This window comes from Caretta caretta, chromosome 15, assembly GCF_965140235.1.
Source record: "Caretta caretta isolate rCarCar2 chromosome 15, rCarCar1.hap1, whole genome shotgun sequence".
NCBI classification, from domain to species: Eukaryota; Metazoa; Chordata; order Testudines; family Cheloniidae; genus Caretta; species Caretta caretta.
The window spans coordinates 1,661,883-1,680,678 of NC_134220.1; the positions used below are offsets into that span (position 1 = coordinate 1,661,883).

At 48.7% G+C, this 18,796-nt stretch overlaps 1 protein-coding gene across 10 annotated transcripts in view; it reads right to left on the reverse strand.

Annotated features, from left to right (window-relative positions):
• The window catches only part of NF2 (NF2, moesin-ezrin-radixin like (MERLIN) tumor suppressor), a 104,631-nt gene that overhangs the window by 38,427 nt on the left and 47,408 nt on the right, over window positions 1–18,796 (reverse strand). For all 10 annotated transcript variants that reach the window (XM_075120159.1, XM_048821279.2, XM_048821282.2 and 7 more), the window contains exons 7-13: window positions 12,661–12,736; window positions 12,088–12,222; window positions 9,656–9,730; window positions 7,908–8,021; window positions 4,483–4,605; window positions 3,851–4,068; window positions 1,969–2,074 (exon numbers count right to left, since the gene is read on the reverse strand). In XM_075120159.1, the coding sequence (XP_074976260.1) occupies window positions 1,969–2,074; window positions 3,851–4,068; window positions 4,483–4,605; window positions 7,908–8,021; window positions 9,656–9,730; window positions 12,088–12,222; window positions 12,661–12,736 (847 nt within the window). The remainder of the gene's footprint in view (window positions 1–1,968; window positions 2,075–3,850; window positions 4,069–4,482; window positions 4,606–7,907; window positions 8,022–9,655; window positions 9,731–12,087; window positions 12,223–12,660; window positions 12,737–18,796) is intronic.

An 18,796-nucleotide genomic window follows, 5' to 3' on the forward strand; every position in this document is an offset into this window, starting at 1 on the left:
AGTATTGCTGTACTTATGAAATTACAATGGCCATACTCGCATACTACTGACATTTGGCACCTTGGAAAATAGCAGTCTTTGAGCTGGTGTGACGTGTTGGTACCTGCAGAGTTAACCCGAAGGGCAGAAGCAGGAGCACCAGCAAATCCACAGGGAACCTCTGCAATGTAACTGAGGAGGAGAGTGAGGCATTCCATTTCTTTCTCCATACTGGGAGCTCTGGTGGGAGAAGGTCCCCTGCCTCTAAGGAAAGGAGGGGATGTGGAAGGAAGGCAACGTAACACAGCAGGAAAAACAATTCTCTATTCAATGCCTCTAGGACAGATGCAGCTGGAGGGGTGGAGTGAAGCTTGATTCTGTCCAGCAATCTTCCCCTTAATTATACTTCCATTCTATAGGCAAAATAGATCTACGCTGGCTGCTAATTAGCACAGAATGAGACAGAGGCGTGTGTGCAGAAGAGGAGAGAACTCACTAGTCTCTGCTTTGTGGGTTTAACAAAGGACAGACCCACCAGCTTGAGGGAGCTTGGAGCTGCAATCTCCTCACAGCTGTTGGTACTTGGCTGATATGACCATTGGGCTTGCAAATCACAATCCTCCTCCATCTGGGTACGACAAAGTCATTATTAGAGTTATTGGACTCCAGCAGCCTGTTGGTCCATAGTGTAGTAAAGTTAGTTGTGTTCAAAGAGTAGGTTTATGAAGCAGAGAGGCAACTAGCACTCAGTGGAGGGGCCCTAAGTCTGGAAGTATCAGACATTTAATCATTGCAGTCTCTTAAAATAATGACAGGTTTCAGAGTAGCAGCTGTGTTAATCTGTATTCGCAAAAAGAAAAGGAGTACTTGTGACACCTTAGAGACTAACCAATTTATTTGAGCATAAGCTTTCGTGAGCTACAGCTCACTTCATCGGATGCAAGTTTATGCTCAAATAAATTGGTTAGTCTCTACGGTGCCACTAGTACTCCTCCTCAGTCTCTTAAAAGTTTCTGATCATTTGCAGATAGCTTTGGAAAATGTGGAAGAGAAGTCATTTACTTCTAACCACCTTCATGCTGCTTGTTTAAACACTTACTTGAGGTGATGGCATTTCAAAGAAAAATTGAAATGGTGAAAGGTTTGGTAATTGCTCAAGATGGGATGTATCTGTGGAAACTATTCACATCCCTTCATGCCACGATCTCCCACCTCTTGGGACTAACAAACAACAGGATGGATAGCAAGGCCACCAGGTGTATGCTGCAGGGTAGAGATCACTTGATGGCATTCACAGGTCCCAATAAGATTCACAGCAAAAGAAGCAAAGCCAGGAGGAAAGGAATTGCCAGACTGGATCAGAACAACTGTCATTTAACCCAGTATTTGGTCTTCAATGGCAACCAGTACCAGATCCATCAAAGGAAGATGTGCAATCCTCTTACTAGCAGTTATAGAGTAATCTCTCACAGGGGAAGTTTCTTCCTGAACACAGGGAGGTTGGGTTAATGCCCTGGAGCATATGTTTATAGGTTCTGATCAATTTTTATCTGATATAAGGAAACAGAGGATGCCCTTATTCACACAAGTGTTTAATCCTATTTTGAATGCTACTAAGCCCTTGGCCTCAATACTTTATATTTGTCTCCACAGTGTTAACAAAACACAATTTTTATTCAGTTTAAATCTGTTGTCTTTTCAATTTCATTTGTACCACATTGTTCTTGTATTAAGAAAAAGGGTAGATGGGAGACAGAGTGAAGCAGTCTGTTCTCTGCTAAACTGCAGACCACCAGATCTGGACTTGGCTGAGGAGCACAGGAAATAGTTTGCAATTCCACTTACTGAGTTCCACAACAAAGTAGTCTCATAACCCCCCTGATGAGGAGGTGGCACTACGGAAAACAGCCCAACTTCTTTCAAAGCCCTCAAGTGGATGCTGCCCTCTTCCTGGGAAAAAAATGGAGCTGAAATACAAAACACTCTTACCATGTAGGATGACTTGCTGGTGATCTCCAAGAGCTTCTGCTTTGCTCTCCGCTCAGACTCTCGAGCCTCCTGAAGATCCTGCTTTAGCTGATCAGCCTCCTTTGCCCTATGCACAGTAACAAACAATGACAAATATTAAATCAGAGATGGACAGGGAAGGAATGGAGTGGGATGAAAGTCAGAGAAGGGAAAATGGAGCAACACCAAAGTGTGGGTGTAGCGGGGATTGGGATTTATCCGGAAATGAGATCTATTAAGCTGAAGAATAATTTCCAAAAGGGAAATGGTGGAAACCCAATCACTTGAGACCTTCCAACTAGACTGGACAAATACTGAAGAAAACAAATCTGCACTGGACTACCAAGGATGGAGAAGACCGGCTAGATGACCTACCAGGTCTTCTCCTTCTAGCTAGGATCTGATACTGCAGTTGGGGCTGTTACCCGCTCAATTTAGGACACCCTAAATTTAAGGGTTTTTCCCCCCCAATTTTAGTGATGAACTTCGAGTTTCACCCAAGACTGGTTTAATATGGGGTGGGAGAGGGGCTAATCAGGTCTCAGGCCTACAGGGCAGTGGAGAACCCAAACAAAGAAGCGGCAGGAGATCCACATCACAAAAGGGCAAGAGATAAAATCTGGATGTTGTGTTAGCATTTGCAAAAAGACTGACACCTGGACAATAAGGTCAAGCTACTGGAGTTGGGAGGACAACTTGGGAATACACTGAGTGATCAAAATCAGAGCAGAAGTAGGAAGCTTTGGCTTGGGGAGCAGAAGGTTTGGTCTTCTGAATATTAATCATCTACTGAGGGTTGTTTGTCTAAAAGGAACAGAAGAAAATGCCCAAAAAGTCCTATATGGACTTTAACATGCCAATCTCAGGGCCAAAGGGTTCTAACACTACCATTTATCCTTGATGTATGGCAGCTCCTGAGGACACTCCCTGGGTAGAAAGCAAAAGGAAAGATGACGAGAGAGAGAGAGAGAGAGAGGGAAGCCTTCTTTGCTCCATCAGAATTTACAAGGAGCTCAAGATAGAGAAGGGATGGCTGGGGATAAAGCTATTGAACAAGCGAGAGGGCTGAAGCCCAATGCACTCATAAGTGATAACAGGGAGGAAGTTAGTTCACCCACTAACGAAATGCAACGTGTGACAAGAGCTCTGGCATACCATAGGCTCTGAATAACACACAACAGGGACTCTGGCACAAAGGGTCCCCAGGCCTAACATGCAACAGAAGCCTCGTGACTAGTCAGGAAGGCGAGAGATCTGGGAGTGCAATGCCAGAGCAAGGGCGAGAATGATGAATTGTGTTTAATATCCAGAAGCAAAAAACTCCAGTGTTATTAATTAATGGAGCCAAATACTTTGGAGAATACGGCAGGTGTTTCTCTGGCTGATCCTACAGCTCCGTGATAATCTGAGCCAATGTCTGCACATTCTAGTTAGTGCTCCAAGAAGAGCCAGGGAAGAAGAGTCCTATGGACAGTTCGAAAGGAAGACTATATTCCAGCCACTCACTGAAGCCAGTAGCTGAAAGTCCCTCTCCTAGTCACTCTCTCCTCATTGCATCTCTCTCATAAGAATTCTCCGCATCAGGCTCAAATACAAGAAAATCAGGGAGGCCCAATATATACATTAGCATTCGTTTACCATTCAGCAGAAGCCTACTTTTGACAAACACAGCTGCCTAAAGAAAGAAAACAGCTCAGTCTTGTGGCCAACTAGCCCTCACAGGTGTCTGAGATACCAAGGGCTCACTGCACACCGTTTGGAAGGCCTGTATAAAGTTGTGACCCCAGGATACTGTCTTGGTCAATCTCACTGGCAGATCTGGAAAGTGGAGCATGGAAGCAGGTGTAGGGTTCCTCCCTCTGACCTTCTCTCCGATTCTTCTGCCATCTTCAACGCCAACATCTCTGCCTCCAGGACCTTCTGTTCCATCAACCGTTTCTCTTCCTCTGTCCGGATTGCCGTGGCTTTGATCCGCTGCATCTCCTGCTCCGCCTCAGCTGCTTTCTGAGCCAGCAGCTTGGCTTCCTCTTCTGTGATCTGGGCTTTTTCAGCCAGCAAGTCTGCTGTCTCTTCAGATCTCATCTGGGAACCAACATATACAGCAGTGTCAGCATGCACAAGGCCCCACCCTGACATGTCCAAGATTCCTGTGGTAGGGACCCTAAGTCCCCTGCCCCACCTTTTTACTATGACTCACATGTGCGCAAATTCCCCATTTCCACAATCCTTGCAGTGCTCTGGCCACTGTGCAATAAGCTCCCAACCAAGACTCTGATACTCTCAGGCTCTCTGCCTCCAGTTAATCCTCCACTCAGACGGTGTCATAGCAGGGCCCTTGCACCACACCATTCAGCTGACCCATCTGTCTTTTTAATCACTGTTCACCAGCCGGGGCTTACGAATAGCCCCAGAATGCACACTGCATGTCTGCTGACTTCAGCAAAGGGAGTCACAAACGTCTGCAGTGACTGGAGAACAACCACCATAAAGACATACCAGAGCCTCATTGGCCATTGTCGCCTCCTCCTTTAACTGCAACAACCTCCTCTCCAACTCATCCCTTGTTCGCTCTGCCTCTTCCCTCATCTGCTTCTCTCGAGCCAGCCGCTGTCGTTCCATCTAGGGAGATGAGAGGAGACGAAGGAAAGGAAATGACAAATATTAGAATAACCAACGTTCAGTGTATTCCTGTGATGGGGCACACTCGCCCCACACTGGACAGGGAAGGGTTAACACTACATTGTGTTAACCACACCCTCTCAACTCTACTGAGCATGCTCCAAATGCACTAGTATAAAAGGGAGCAGCTCAGCTCAGGTACTTCTGACTGCCAGGGAGGAAGGACACCACCGGCTCCAGCCAAGGATCAGCTGAAGCCCGAAGCCATGGGAGTCAGACACCACAATCCAGGCAAACGCCAAGCTACCCTCAGAGGCCCCACAGAGTCCAGAGTTGTCGGGGACAGTGCAGGCTAGGGAACCCGGAGACAGCTGAGATGCCCAGACCACAGCAGTGGAAACTACAGTAGGAAGCAGCCCAGAGCAACTAAATAGTGGCCTGGTTAGTGAACCTGAATTTTGAGACAGCATGTTTCAGTCTGAACCCCACGCTGATGCAGTGGCCCGCACTCCGGGCACAACCAGGGGCCTGGGCTGGGGTCCAGTGACCCTTTTTTGTGCGTGGCGGCCCCCTTCCCGACTGAGACCACTGGACCTCACTACCAGAGATGAATTTACTGACTTTGGCCATTAGGTCTTACTGCCCTGCTAAGAGGGGCGAACCTATGGACTTTAGCCACTAGGCCTTACTGACCTGCCAACTGAGGCAAGACTATTAACACTGGCCGTTGGGCCGCACTGCCCAGCTATTAGAGGCAAGTACACTGACTTTTGCCTTTAGGCCTCATTGCCCTGCTAAGAACGGCAAGTATATTGACTCAGGCTAAGGTTATGTCTAACCTACAACCCTAAGAGAGACGGCACACACTCGTCCTACACTGGACGGGGCCTCCGACCAACCATGTTACAATTCCCTAGGTATGGTGCATTTCACGAGGTATGGTGCATTTCACGGACAGGATGGGAATGTTGTCTGCGGGTCAGAGAGCACTCGGATGAGTATGATCTCCTCCTTCTGCTTCAACTTACCCATTTGTCAACTAGGGATATTTCACTACCAAAAGGGGACAGGCCTATTAATGTGTGTGAAACACTTTGTGATCCCAGGATGACAAGCACTGTAAACCGCAAATTCAAACAGGGACCTTTGTTATTTTCCCATCAGATACAATAGCAGCTAAAACCTAATGCACTGGAAGTTCTTCCCCATTCTATTCATTTAATGGGTAGGCCAGAAAGTGTATGCTTACCAACAGTAAGATTCCGATACACGTCAAGCTACCTCCTCTCACTGTGTACAAGTAGTCACGGTACACGTGAGAAAGAGCCAGTAAGGTCCTCTCTGATACAACCTAATCTAGCGGAATCCCTTCCACCTGCTCCCAGGAGAATGTGCAGGACCTGTACTTCCCCTGAAAGCACCCGGCAGTCAGTAGTTTAGGCAGCAGCTGCACACTGTACAACTTGTGCCCTTCGCTAACCAAGCGGTGGAAGGGAACTGCAAAACCAGTCAATTCACCACCTCTTAGCACTCAGATCGCACAGTGATGGGCCCATTATAAATACAGTACCTTGGTTACACGTATAGATCACTGCATTACTCAGGCCACATACTGAGTTTAATGAGCCGAACAAGGAAGCAAGCCATCTCCCTGTTATCCTCAGGCACTGGCTGTGTTCTGAAAGCAGGACACCCATTGCTTTAACAGTGGTGCTTCTCTCTACTAAAGGTACCCTTCATCAATCACCACTTGTTATGATCAGGATCCCATTCAGGGTTCATGATGTGAGCAAACTGCTCGGAGCCAGTTCACACAGTAACCCTAGAGTGTAGGCAGCGAGATACAATAAAGGGGGTTAATCCAAGGGAAGGCGGCAAATCTCCACATTTCTTATATAGCCTGGTGGCGAGGGCACTGGACTGTGCCTAAGGTGACCTGGGTTTAATTAACACGCCTGCTGGGTGGCCTAGGGCAAGTCACTTTCCCTCTGTAAAACGAGATCGTGAGCCTGACCTCCTCTGCAAAGCACCTTGAGATCTATGGATTAAAAGCACTAGCTATAAGCCAGGTATTATTCCTCCTCCTCTGGGCCCACTTGCAAAAGCTCTACCCATTTCATCTCAAAGTCAGTGATAAACATGTACCCACCCCCCACCTCCAGAGCCAGGTGGTCACTTCCCTGGTAACTCTTCCCAAGCCCCTGAATCCCTACCAGGCAGTCACCCAAGGCTTCTCAGTTCTTCCTGGCTTCATTCAGACAGATCCTCCATATCCCTCAAGGAGCCCATCAAATTCCAAACGCTGCCCCCTTCCCCACTAATTCCTGAAGATTCCAGGTTACTCATCATCCTCAACCTCAAGGAGGATTGCCTGGGGCTCCTTTTAGTCTGCCAGCACCATTCCTATACTGGCCAGAGGCACAGAGGTTAGATGCAAGCATTCTCTCCTCCCAACCAAAGACGAGGGTGCTGCCCTTGAAAGGAGAACTGGACACAGGTCTCCTGCATGGCACTCCAGAGCATAGTAGAAGGCGGGGCAAGGTACTCAGTTCTAACCCCCAATCCTTTGCAATAAATCCCAGTAGACATGTCTGAATCCAAGAGCAGTACATCTGCGTTTAAAGTCTCTTGGTACAGCTTGCTGATACTGCTGCTATCTAGTGGCTTATCCAGAAACAAACATTTATATTCTAAGCAGCAGCACTCAGATTAGCTGTGTGGGTTTCAGTGAGTAGAAAAGGTCTATGAACAGAAAACAATGATTCATACAATCCAATTTGCTGATATATTCTCATTGGCTACAAGCTGGTGCCTGCGATGTGTTGTTCCTGCCGCCTGACCTATGGCGGATAGAGGCCAGGACTAAATCAGCATGCAGGCTGCATGCCCTGAAATGTCAGCATGCATTCCATCACCATCTAATTAGAAAATGAGAGCACAAAGCAATGGCAAAGCACAACTCCTGCCTTAATTACAATCAACTTCCCCAAGACACTACAACTTCCCTGCAACAGGGCTAGGTAGGGATGGATGCAAACATATGTACCATGCGCACAGGTTATCCTTTTCCCCATCTACTTATACCTCCGAGCCTGTAGTCTGGTGACTTGTCAGCCATTCTGCCATCAGCCCACATACCGAAGTGTAAGAACTACATGTAGTAACGGGACAGGCTACTAGATGAGCTGCTCAGCAGGGCCTGCCTTGCACACCTGGTGCTTTGTGCTATTCTGTTCCCTCCTGGTATATTTATATTTCTGATTTTAGCTCACATCTGGGTTGTATTACAAGGTCTCTCTCACCTGCTTTCTGGCCTTCTCCTCCCTGGCTTGTGCTTTCATCTGCTGGACCTCCAACGAGTCTGCCTTCCTCCTCCTCATGAATAGATCGTGGTTTCCAATACAGAGCTGAAGAATCTGTTCCAGCCAAAAATAAGGGGAAAGAAAGGAAAGAAATTAACACATACATACTTAAATGACATGATCTGTACTGCCAGCACATAGACCAGAGTTATTAATACTTAGTGCTCATATAGCACCTTCATCCATGGATCTGAAAGCACTTTACAAAGTATCATTATCCCCATTCTACAGATGGGGAAATCAAGGCACAGAAAGGTAAAGTGAGTTACTCTCAGAAATGGAACCCGGGTCTTCTAAATCCCAGTGCATTTTCCTATGAGCTGGATCAAAATGCCCCTCCAGGTTAAAGGAGCACTATGGGATGAGGTACCATAAGAAACATATCTTCACTCTCGGGAAGGAGGGGAGATGAAAAGACAGAAAGGCTACCCGATGCACAGCATTCAACCCACTTACACCAACCAGTCTGGAGCAGAACCACAGCCTCGCTGGAGGCCTTCAGCCATGCCTGCTGCATGACTTGTGGAGCAATGTAGTTGATTCTAGCCCTTAGGGGCAGAGGAGAATGATCTGAAACTGAGTTGGTGGGAAGAATGGTAGGAAAAAGCTAAGGGGTAGGTGAAAACTACAGTCTCCCTCAGACTCATCTCTAAGGGCCTGATTCAGACCTCACTTGTGCTGGCATAAATCAGGACTAGAGTACAGTGAAGTTACATCAGTGTGAGACTGAGGAGAGTACAATAAGTATAAGGCCCAAGGATTAGGCCCTGCCTTGGTAAGGTAACAGTACCTTTCCTGAGTCTACAGTAGGTACAGGGCAGACTATGTTGGCAGAGTCAGGACAGAAATCCCTCTGCCTACCCCCAAAAGAACCCAAAATATACTGTACTCTCCTCTAGAGAGTACAGCTGAGTAATAGGTATTACAGATTCTGGGTCAGATTTTCAAGAGCCAGCAGCTCTTATTGTTCTCCTGATGCAGAGTGCTGTTGAAAGTCTGGTCACTAGTCAGGATGCCTCAAGAAGCGCTGCTGGCTACCGACCAATTTTGAAAATCTGGCTCTAGATTTATTACGTGGTTTTCTGGCTGTAAACTTTACAGTCAAAACAGACAATAATGTCTAAAGTGAGTGACTTTTTTCCACCTTGCATAAATGGCCATAAGTACATGAATACAATGGATATGAGTTAGTCTCTTCTCTTCAGACAACCACTTGTCACGACTCAAGTGATGTGTCCCGATAGAGGCTGAGTACTGAGTGAGCACAGACCAGTTAGTGTTTTCTATTAGACACTGTGATCATCCTGAAATACATCAGCAGAGCAGCAAGGGGAAGCCCAGGAGAAGCAAAAAGGACATTTGGGGAACGAGGGAGATGAGAAGAATTTTGTATTTACAGCGCAGGTCAGATGTAACCAGAAGGCTCAAAAAAAGAGATCAGTGGAAGAGATGGGGAGAAATTCCATGAAGGAGCTTGACTCTTCCCCCCACCCTTTCTCAGAGGCTATAAATTCTTGATTGGATCCAAAACGTTGGATCAGACGTGCAGTCCCTCAAGTCAAGTGTGCTACCTCTGACAGTAGCCAAGATGTGTGAATAAGGAAAACCCTGAAAGAACATTCCCTCACATTGCCTACAGAAGCTTCCTCAAGCTACAGACAATAAAATCACTGTGCCTTCGAACTTACCAGCTTATTCACACGCAGCTTTGATGAATTGAATTTAAAGACATCGATCTTTTTGTCCAATGGCTTAATTGTAAACTGAAAGGAGAGAAAAAGAAAAGAGTTATCAAACTCACAGCCTAGAACAAAACAGGGTAGCAGAAGAATTACACAGCATGCTGGCTAAGAGCAGGTAAATGGAGTGCCAGATAAACAAGCCTGAGAGCAGTCCTCATGGCTTCCTTCCAAGCAGGCCAGCTAGGATCAAAAAGCAATCAAGAACTGCTGTTCCCCCATCAGGAAAGCTCAAGTGCCTCCCAGAAGCAATGTCCTTAAGCTGCAAGAGGAGAGAGTGATTCCTGTCTGCTCAGCGAGTGCTCTCTGATGACCAGCTCACAGGTCTTGGATGGGGTTGTATACCCACCCTTACAACCAAAGGCAAGGTGCTTCTGTCTAGCAGGATATGGGGAACTAGGAACAGGGAGGATTAAAAACAATTGTGGCCCATCAGAGTAGAAGAACTAGTTTGAACTGCCCAGTGGGTTGGTGCTTAATTATAGAAAGCAGAGATGGAAAGAAACAGTTCTATTTAGGCTTGGCAGAACTGGATTTTAATTTTTTTATAACTTTGAACATTCATTTATCAATTTAAATTTTCACAGCTGCAGGAAACCGGGAGGTTCAGAAAACAGGGGGTCAGACAATAATAATTTAATCTCAATAGATGTTGAGATTTATAAATCTTTATCTTTCTGATCATTAAAACACAAATTGTCAACAGCACATGGCAAAATATACAAAATAAATATCCTTAAAATCAAACTCTAAGAAGTTCTCAAGCAGCATTATTCTTACTTTGCCTATCTGTACATTTTGATCATCATCGACGGAAATAGTTTTTAATTGGTTTGTGTGTATGCGGTGAAACTGACATTTACCAATTACATATCTAATCCTTCCGAGCCAGTTATATTCCATCCATGCCTCTAGCCTATTTCCCCCAACCCTGAGAGCCAGTATGTGATTGCTCCATACAGTCTATTCTCCAGGACTTTGGCCAAACTTAACTTTATGTTACAGGCCTTATGTCCCACTTCCCTTGGGAGACTATTCTGCAGTCTAAAATGTTATCCTGTTACTCCTAAGTGTATTTACACAATCTTGTGCCACCCTAAACAATTTCATCCCCTCCTTGGTGCTTACTGCATTCAAAGTACTTCCCAACTACAATCAGCCCACTCCAGCTTCAGGTCATACAGTACTGGTTGTACTGCCAGGGATGGGGGTTCAAGGATCATGGTGCTGGGGGCCCATATCATAAGCTGAATGGATGGGGACTCACAGTTAACAAAACGATACTTCACAAGATCACTGCATAAAGATTAAAGCAGGTCAAGGATTACTGACATGATAGAAGATGATAGATCTTTCTCCTGGAGGAGGCACTGTCATCTTCTATTACAGTCTATTGTGTCAAGGCCTACTTGCAGCTGCTTCAGCCCGCAAAGTCCTAGAGTAACGCATGAACAGGGAGCTCTCGCTGCACGGACCTGGGTGTGGGCAGAAAAGAGTCGTAGGAGAAGAAAGCCTGCCGTGCTTGGGCTGGTGCTCTAAGTTATGGAGAGCTTTCGTTTTAATTCCTAAACAAAGGGGGGGATTAAATTGTGCATGAATCACTTAAGAAAAACAAGCATAAGCTCAACTGAAGTGAGAATCGTTTGCTTTTTGCCCTCATCAAATATCATGTTTAAATTAAAAATAAAACAGAAACTAAACAGCTAATTTGTTTACCTATCATGAATGTAGCTAATTTCCTTTGTGCAATTCCCTCAGACTGCCCAGGGAATTGGTCATTTTCACTTTCTGTAGCCAATTTTACCTCCTTATCCTAGTCTTAGCGGTGTTGGGATCACAACTACTCAAGAAGCCACTCCTATTCACATAAACAGTTTAATCAAAATCAGCCACAGATGTTGGGCCTACACTACTTGACACCTAAGAAAAGATTCAATCTGCTGCACTGAGCCTGGCATTCTGGAAGTTTGGACGCTCAGAGTAATATAACGAAGCAGTGAGAGCCAAAAGCTCTTCTTACCAGGAATGCATTTAATTATACTTCACGATGCCAGGGCATAGTCACAGTAAGACAAGATTCTCATTTTCTGAGCTTTCAGCTGGCTGGGCTGAGCACACTAGGGGTAATTTTCTTCTTAAAATAGTTAAACAGAAGGCTCTAAAAATAGCAAATAAAAAAAATAGCCCCTGGGCTGAGCTCTTGAACACTTGCTTTCAAAACCGTACAAAAGCCTGGGAATGAAGGGTTCTATAGGAAAGACTGAGATAGCTTTGGCTGAGACTGTGAGAGCAAATGCAAGTGAAGCGGGAGAGAAGAGAAGTCCCTCTGATTTGTTATTACATTCCTATTGGTATTTGTACATAGGATAAAGGTGCCCTACCTCCTTATCACTGTAAGAGATATTCCGAATCTCGTTCCACGGAAAAGAGATTTTGGGGGTCAGCCTGTTTTCTGGGTCGTAGATGTGAAGCCCCAGTGCATCAACCCCAAGCAACAGCTCGGTGCCCTTCTTATTCTACAGGAGGGAAGAACAGAGCAAAACAAACCATTTCCATTTGAAGCCAGAAGATTTGAGGAGGATCTGACACAAATGGTTACATTCTACTAGTTTCATCCAGCCCTGACCAGAGTTGCAGCACCAACTATGCCAGAGGGGATCCTGCTTCCCAAGCGCCAGGCACCGTGCACCGCAGTGGTAACTCATTCATTCACTCATTCTCTTGGGAGGCTTCTGGCAGCAGCTTATCCACTGCCTTCCCCGTCCCCTCTCCCCGCCCATAGGTAAAATACTGCAGGAGTGCAGCCAGCTTTGAGTTTCACACAGTCATCTCAAGGCAAGTTGGTGAGGGGACCTTTAACGCGAGGACTATTCCTCTCACATACCTCTTCCCCTGCCCCAGAAACACAATGGACTCAAGATGCTTTGAAAACATGACCCAAACTCTGAACTCACCCTAATCGCAAAGTAGTTTACTCCATACATCTCCAAGTCCTGAGCGATCTTCAAATATTCCATTTCAGCTTCATCTCTGTCAGGTAAATACAGGCCAAAGTTACAGACAGGAAGAGAGAGGGGGAAACAGACACCTTCTAAGCCTTACAGGCATGCAGTGCACTCGAGCCAGGACTTCTCTATTGCAAGGGTCAAGTCTCTGCTTACCAGCAAGATCGATCAAGATCCCCAGAAAATCCCAGTTTGCAGCTTACCTGCATCCTAATGTCTATTAATAACAGCACAGAGGATGCAATGTTTCAAGCCTTGTCTCTACCCCAATCCCCTGAACAGACTCAGTTTGTGTGGCTATGGTTTCAGATATCTCTTGCTTTGTGCTCATCCCCAAGGAGGAGTGTATTGTCCAGTAAGGGTATAACTACCCATACTAGCTTGAGGTACAAGGAATCATTGGATTTGTGAGATTTCACTCACTTAGACTCCTATTTCTCTCTCCTGCCCACTGAGCATCACTCCCATCTCAGCCATCATTTCACTGGGTCAGCAGCAGGAGTGCTGCGATGCCCTACCACATGCATGGCCCTGCTGCAGTGGTATTCCAAAGCCTCCCACTGGAATCCCATTAACATACTATTATGACTGGCCAGCAGAGGGCACCAGGAGTGGTAAAAGCTCTCTCCAACTGCTCATTTAGGACTTGTCTACATACAAAATTGTACCACATTAGCCATACTCATAACTAAAATGGTACAAACCGTGATTTAGTTGGGATTGGTCCTGCTTTGAGCAGGGGGTTGGACTAGATGACCTCCTGATGTCCCTTCCAACCTTGATATTCTATGATTCTATGAAACACTCTTGCTTTGCTACAGTTCTACTGATATAATGGTGCGTATGCTGGTATAGCTTATTCCTGTAGGGCACGGGTGGGCAAACTTTTTGGCCCAAGGGCCACATCGGCGTTGCGAAACTGTACGGAGGGCCGGGTAGGGAATGCTGTGCCTCCCCAAACAGCCTGGCCCCCGACTCCCTATCCGCCCCCTCCCACTTCCTGCCCCCTTACTGCCCCCCTCAAAACCGCCGACCCATCCAACCCCCCCTGCTACTTGTCCCCTGACCACCCCCTCCTGGGACCCCCACCCCTAACCGCCCCCCAGGACCCCACCCTCCCCACTCCCTGTCCCCTGACTGCCCCGACCCCTATCCACACCCCTGCCCCAGACAGGCCCCCCCGGGACTCCCATGCCTATCCAGCCACCCCTGTTCCCCATCCCTGGACTGTGCCCCCGCCCCCCCAAACCTCCGCCCCATCCAATCTCCCCCTGCTTCCTGTCTGCCCCGACCCATCCACCGGAACTCCAACGCCTATCCAACCGTCCCCTGCTCCCTGCCCTTTATCCAAACCCCCCGCTCCCCGCCCCCTTACCATGTTGCTCAGATCAGCAGGAGCTCGCAGCCCCACCGAAGCCAGCCACACTGCCCATGCTGCCTGGCAGGAGCGGCAGGCCAGAGCGCTGGCAGTGCGACGCGCTGAGGCTGCAGGGGAGGGAGGATAGCAGGGGAGGGGCCGGGGGCTAGCCTCCCTGTCCAGGAGCTCAGGGACTGGGCAGGACGGTCCTGCGGGCCAGATGTGGGTACCTCTGCTGTAGGGGAAGGGGTATAAGCTATATTGCTATGTACGTGCCTTATAGTGATATAGAAAAAACGGTTACTCACCTTTCGTAACTGTTGTTCTTCGAGATGTGTTCTTCATGTCCATTCCAATCAGGTGTGTGCGTGCGCAAATGCATGTTGGCCGGAAGATCTTTCCCTTAGCAGCATCCGTCGGGTCGGCCTGGGCGCCCCTTGGAGTCATGCCCTCATGGAGCCTAATATATAGCCTTGCCGACCCACCACCCCTTCAGATCCTTCTTGCCAGCTACTCCGACAGAGGGGTAAGAGGGTGGGTATTGGAATGGACATGAACAACACATCTCGAAGAACAACAGTTACGAAAGGTGAGTAACAATTTTTTCTTCTTCGAGTGCTTGTTCATGTCGATTCTAATCGGGTGACTCCCAAGCAATTTTAGAAAAAGTGTGGTCAGAGCTGTCCACTGATTAGAGTACTGCTCTACCAAAGGCCGCATCATCTCTGGCTTGCCTAGTAACCACATAGCGCGCAGCAAAAGTGTGTATGGATGACCACGTCACCGCCCTGAAGATTTCCTGGGTGGGGACTTGAACCAGGAAAGCTGTTGATGAAGCTTGCGCCCTTGTAGACTGCGCCATTATCGGAATCCCTGCTAGACTGTAGCACTCTGTAATGCAGGCCATAATCCATGATGAAATGCGCTGGGTCGAAATAGGCTGACCCTTCATCCTGTCCACTACTGCTACAAAGAGCTGTACTGACTTCCTGAACGGTTTCATCCTCTCGATGTAAAAAGCCAGTGCTCTGCGGACGTCGAGAGTGTGGAGCCTCTGCTCCCTCTTATTCACATGAGGTTTAGGGTAGAAAACTGGGAGGAAAATGTCCTGGTTGATGTGGAACTGCGACACAACCTTCGGGAGGAAGACTGGATGGGGTCTGAGCTGAACCTTGTCCTTAAAAAATATGGTGTAGGGCAGCTCCGACGTTAGAGCCCTGAGCTCAGACACCCTCCAGGCTGAAGTTATCACCACCAGGAACGTGACCTTGTAAGAAAGGTAGAGCAGGGAGCATGTTGCTAGAGGCTCAAAAGGGATGCCCCATGAGCCTAGCAAGGGCCAAGTTAAGGTCCCAAGCAGGAACTGGTTGGCAAACGTGGGGGTGTAACCTGTTGAGGCCCTTCAGGAAGCGACTGACCAGAGGGTTAGAAAAACCAAATGGCCCTGTACCCCCAGATGGAAAGCCGAGATGGCAGCCAGGTGCACTCTTATAGAGGAGAAGGAGAGACCTTCCTGCTTCAAGTGGAGAAGATAATCCAAAACCTGGGGCACTGAGGCTAGTGCCGGGGGCAAGTCGCGCTGAGCTGACCAGATTGAAAATCTCTTCCACTTGGCCAGGCACATGGCCCGAGTGGAGGGTTTCCTACTGCCACGAAGAACCTGTCTGACTTGTTCTGAACAGGAGAGCACGAACAGATTCAGCCATGGAGCCTCCATGCTGTGAGATGGAGCGACTGCAGGTTCAGGTGCTGGAGACGCCCATGAACTTGAGTGATAAGGTCCGGGAAGAGCGGCAAGGTAATCGGGGCTCCCACTGACATGTCTAAGAGAGACATGTACCAATGCTAGGCGGGTGCTATGAGAATGACCCAAGCCCGGTCTCTGCGGATCTTGAGCAGGACCTTGTGGATGAGCGGTATGGGCGGGAAGGCGTACAGAAGAGGTCCCCCACAATAGAGGAGGAATGCATCCGCTGTGGAGCCCGGACTGTGAGTCTGAAGGAGCAGAACTGCTGACACTTCCTGCTGTGTCACGTGTCGAAGAGGTCGATCAGGGGACAGCCCCACCTCTGGAAGACCGAACATGCGACGTCTGGGCGAAGAGACCACTCGTGGCTGTGAAAGGACCTGCTGAGGCGGTCCTCCAGCTCGTTCTGGACCCCGGGAAGGTACGACGCTTGAAGATCGAATGAGTGTTCTGTACAAAAGTCCCATAGCCTGAGGGCTTCCTGGCACAGGGGAGAGGAGTGTGCACCCATTTGTTGATATAGAACATCGCAGTCGTATTGTCCATCATGACCGATACACATCGAACTGCTAGATAAGGGCAGAATGACTGACATGCTAGGCGTACCGCCCTGAGCTCCCTGACATTGTTATGAAGACTGAGATCTGTCTGTGACCAGAGGCCTGGAGTCCTGTGGTCCCACAGATGGGCTCCCCATCCCAAAGCTGATGCATCCGTCACCAGCACTAGGGATGGCTATGGGCAGCAAAGGGAACTCCTGAGCACACCTGCTGAACATCCGTCCACCACAGGAGCAAGTCGAGGATAGGGCAAGGCAAGGTCACAATCCTGTCCAAGCTGTCCCTGGCAGGTCTGTACACTGACGCAAGCCACGACTGAAGCGGCCAAAGCCTGAGTCTGGCGTGTTGTACCACATATGTACAGGCTACCATGTGCCCGAGAAGTTTCAGGAAATTTCTTGCAGTGGTAGTAGGGAACTGCATGAGTCCCTGGATCATGGTGTTGAGGGCCTGGAATCTCACCTGTGGGAGGAATGTTCTGGCTTGAGTTGAGTCCAGTACCGCCCCTATGAACTCGGGACAGAGTCTATTTGGCTTCGTTCAGTAGCAGTCCCAGATTCTTGAAGGTGGCTCTGATGAGCTTCCACCTGAGCCCTGGAGCGGCCTTTCCAAGGTAATGAAACACCTGTTCCTGATGTCTCCGCAGAAAGGCGGCAACGACTGCCATGCACTTGGTGAATACTTGAGGTGCTGCTGACAGGCTGAACGGGAGGACAGTAAATTGGTAATGGGAACCATTTACCACAAACCTGAGGAACTTTCTGTGGTTGTATGAGATTGCTATGTGAAAATACTCATCCTTCAAGTCGAGGGCAGCATACCAGTCTGCTGGATCCAGTGAAGGGATAATGGAGGCCAGGGAAACTATGCGGAACCTGGCCCTCATGAACTTGTTGAGGTCGCGCAGGTCCAGGATAGGCCTGAGGCCACCTTTGGCCTTCAGTATTAGGAAATAGAGGGAATTGAAGCCCTCACCCCTGTGGCTCCAGTGGAACCTCCTCCACTAGGAGCGACAGCACCTCCTGAATGAGAAGTTGCTCATGAGAAGGGTCCCTGAAGAGGGACAGGGAAGGGCGGTGGAAGGGCGGGAGGGCACAGAGTTGGATGGAGTATCCCTTCTCTACCGTGAGAAGCACCCAGCAGTCTGAGGTTATACAGGACCATGCACGGTAGAAAGGGGACAGTCGGGAGGAAAAGGTAAGATCCAGTCTCTGATCTGGTGTACCGTCCTCGACTGCACCTTCAAAAGGCCGGTTTAGGGCCAGAGGGCGGTTTGGGTTGGCCTTGATTAGCAGAGAGGTGTTGCCTCCTCCTGCCGCTCCGGTTCCTCCTCTGAGAACTGTCCTGGCAGTTCTGCTGCTGGAACCTTTGAGGAGGTTGCAGGTGGAAATGTCTCCACTGTGTGGCGGGGGTACGCAAGCCAAGATCGGAGAGCGGCTCAGGAGTCTTTTTGGCTGTGGAGCCGTTTGTCTGTCTTCTCTGAAAACGGAGTCCCTCCCTCAAATGGGAGGTCCTGAATGGTTTTCTGGACCTCATAGGGCAACCCTGAGACTTGCAGCCAGGCCCCGTATCACAGCCACCCCTGTTGCCATGACTCTTGTGGCAGCGTCTGCAGCATCTGAAGCTGCCTGCAAGGCAGCCCAGGAGACTAATTTCCCTTCTTCCACCAAGGCGGTGAACTCCGACCAAGAATCCGAAGGGACGAGCTCCGTGAATTTTGCCATTGCTGCACAGGTGTTAAAAGGGTACCTGCTCACAATGTCCTGTTGGTTAGCAATACGGAGCTGCAAACCACCAGTGGAGCAGATCTTCCTACTCACAAGCTCTAGGCATTTAGAGTCCCTATTCTTTGGGGAAGGACCTTGGAAACCCGTCTCTCCCGCTGGTTAGCCACATCGACCACCAGCGAGTCCAGAGGCAGGTGGGAGTAGAAATGCTCAAAGCCTCTGGAGGGCACAAAATACCGCCGCTCATTACATTTGGCAGTGGGTGGCAGGGATGGCGTCTGCCACAGGGTCTTGGTGGTGTCCACAACCATCTTTATGAGGGGCAATGCTACCCGTGAAGGTCCTGAGGGTGCGAGGATGTCCACCATGGGATCTGCCTCCTCTACCACCTCCTCAGCCTTGATGCCCAGATCCTGGGCAGCCCTGCAGCGTAACTGCTGTAGGACTCTGTTGTCCTCTAACGCAGGAGTTATGGCTGTCCCTGCCAACACTTCGTCCGGCGACGAGGAGGGGGAAGTGTGTGCTGGTAGTGGAAGCTCCCTACCATCTGTCCCAGAGGGGTCATGTGACTCCCAGGGCAGCAGTGGAGGAAGCGGTACTGATGACAGTGCCAGGGCCATAGGCATCGTAACCGGTGTTGGCATCAGTCTCACCAGAGGGAGTTGCGTTGGCACACTCACAGGAGCCGCTGGGG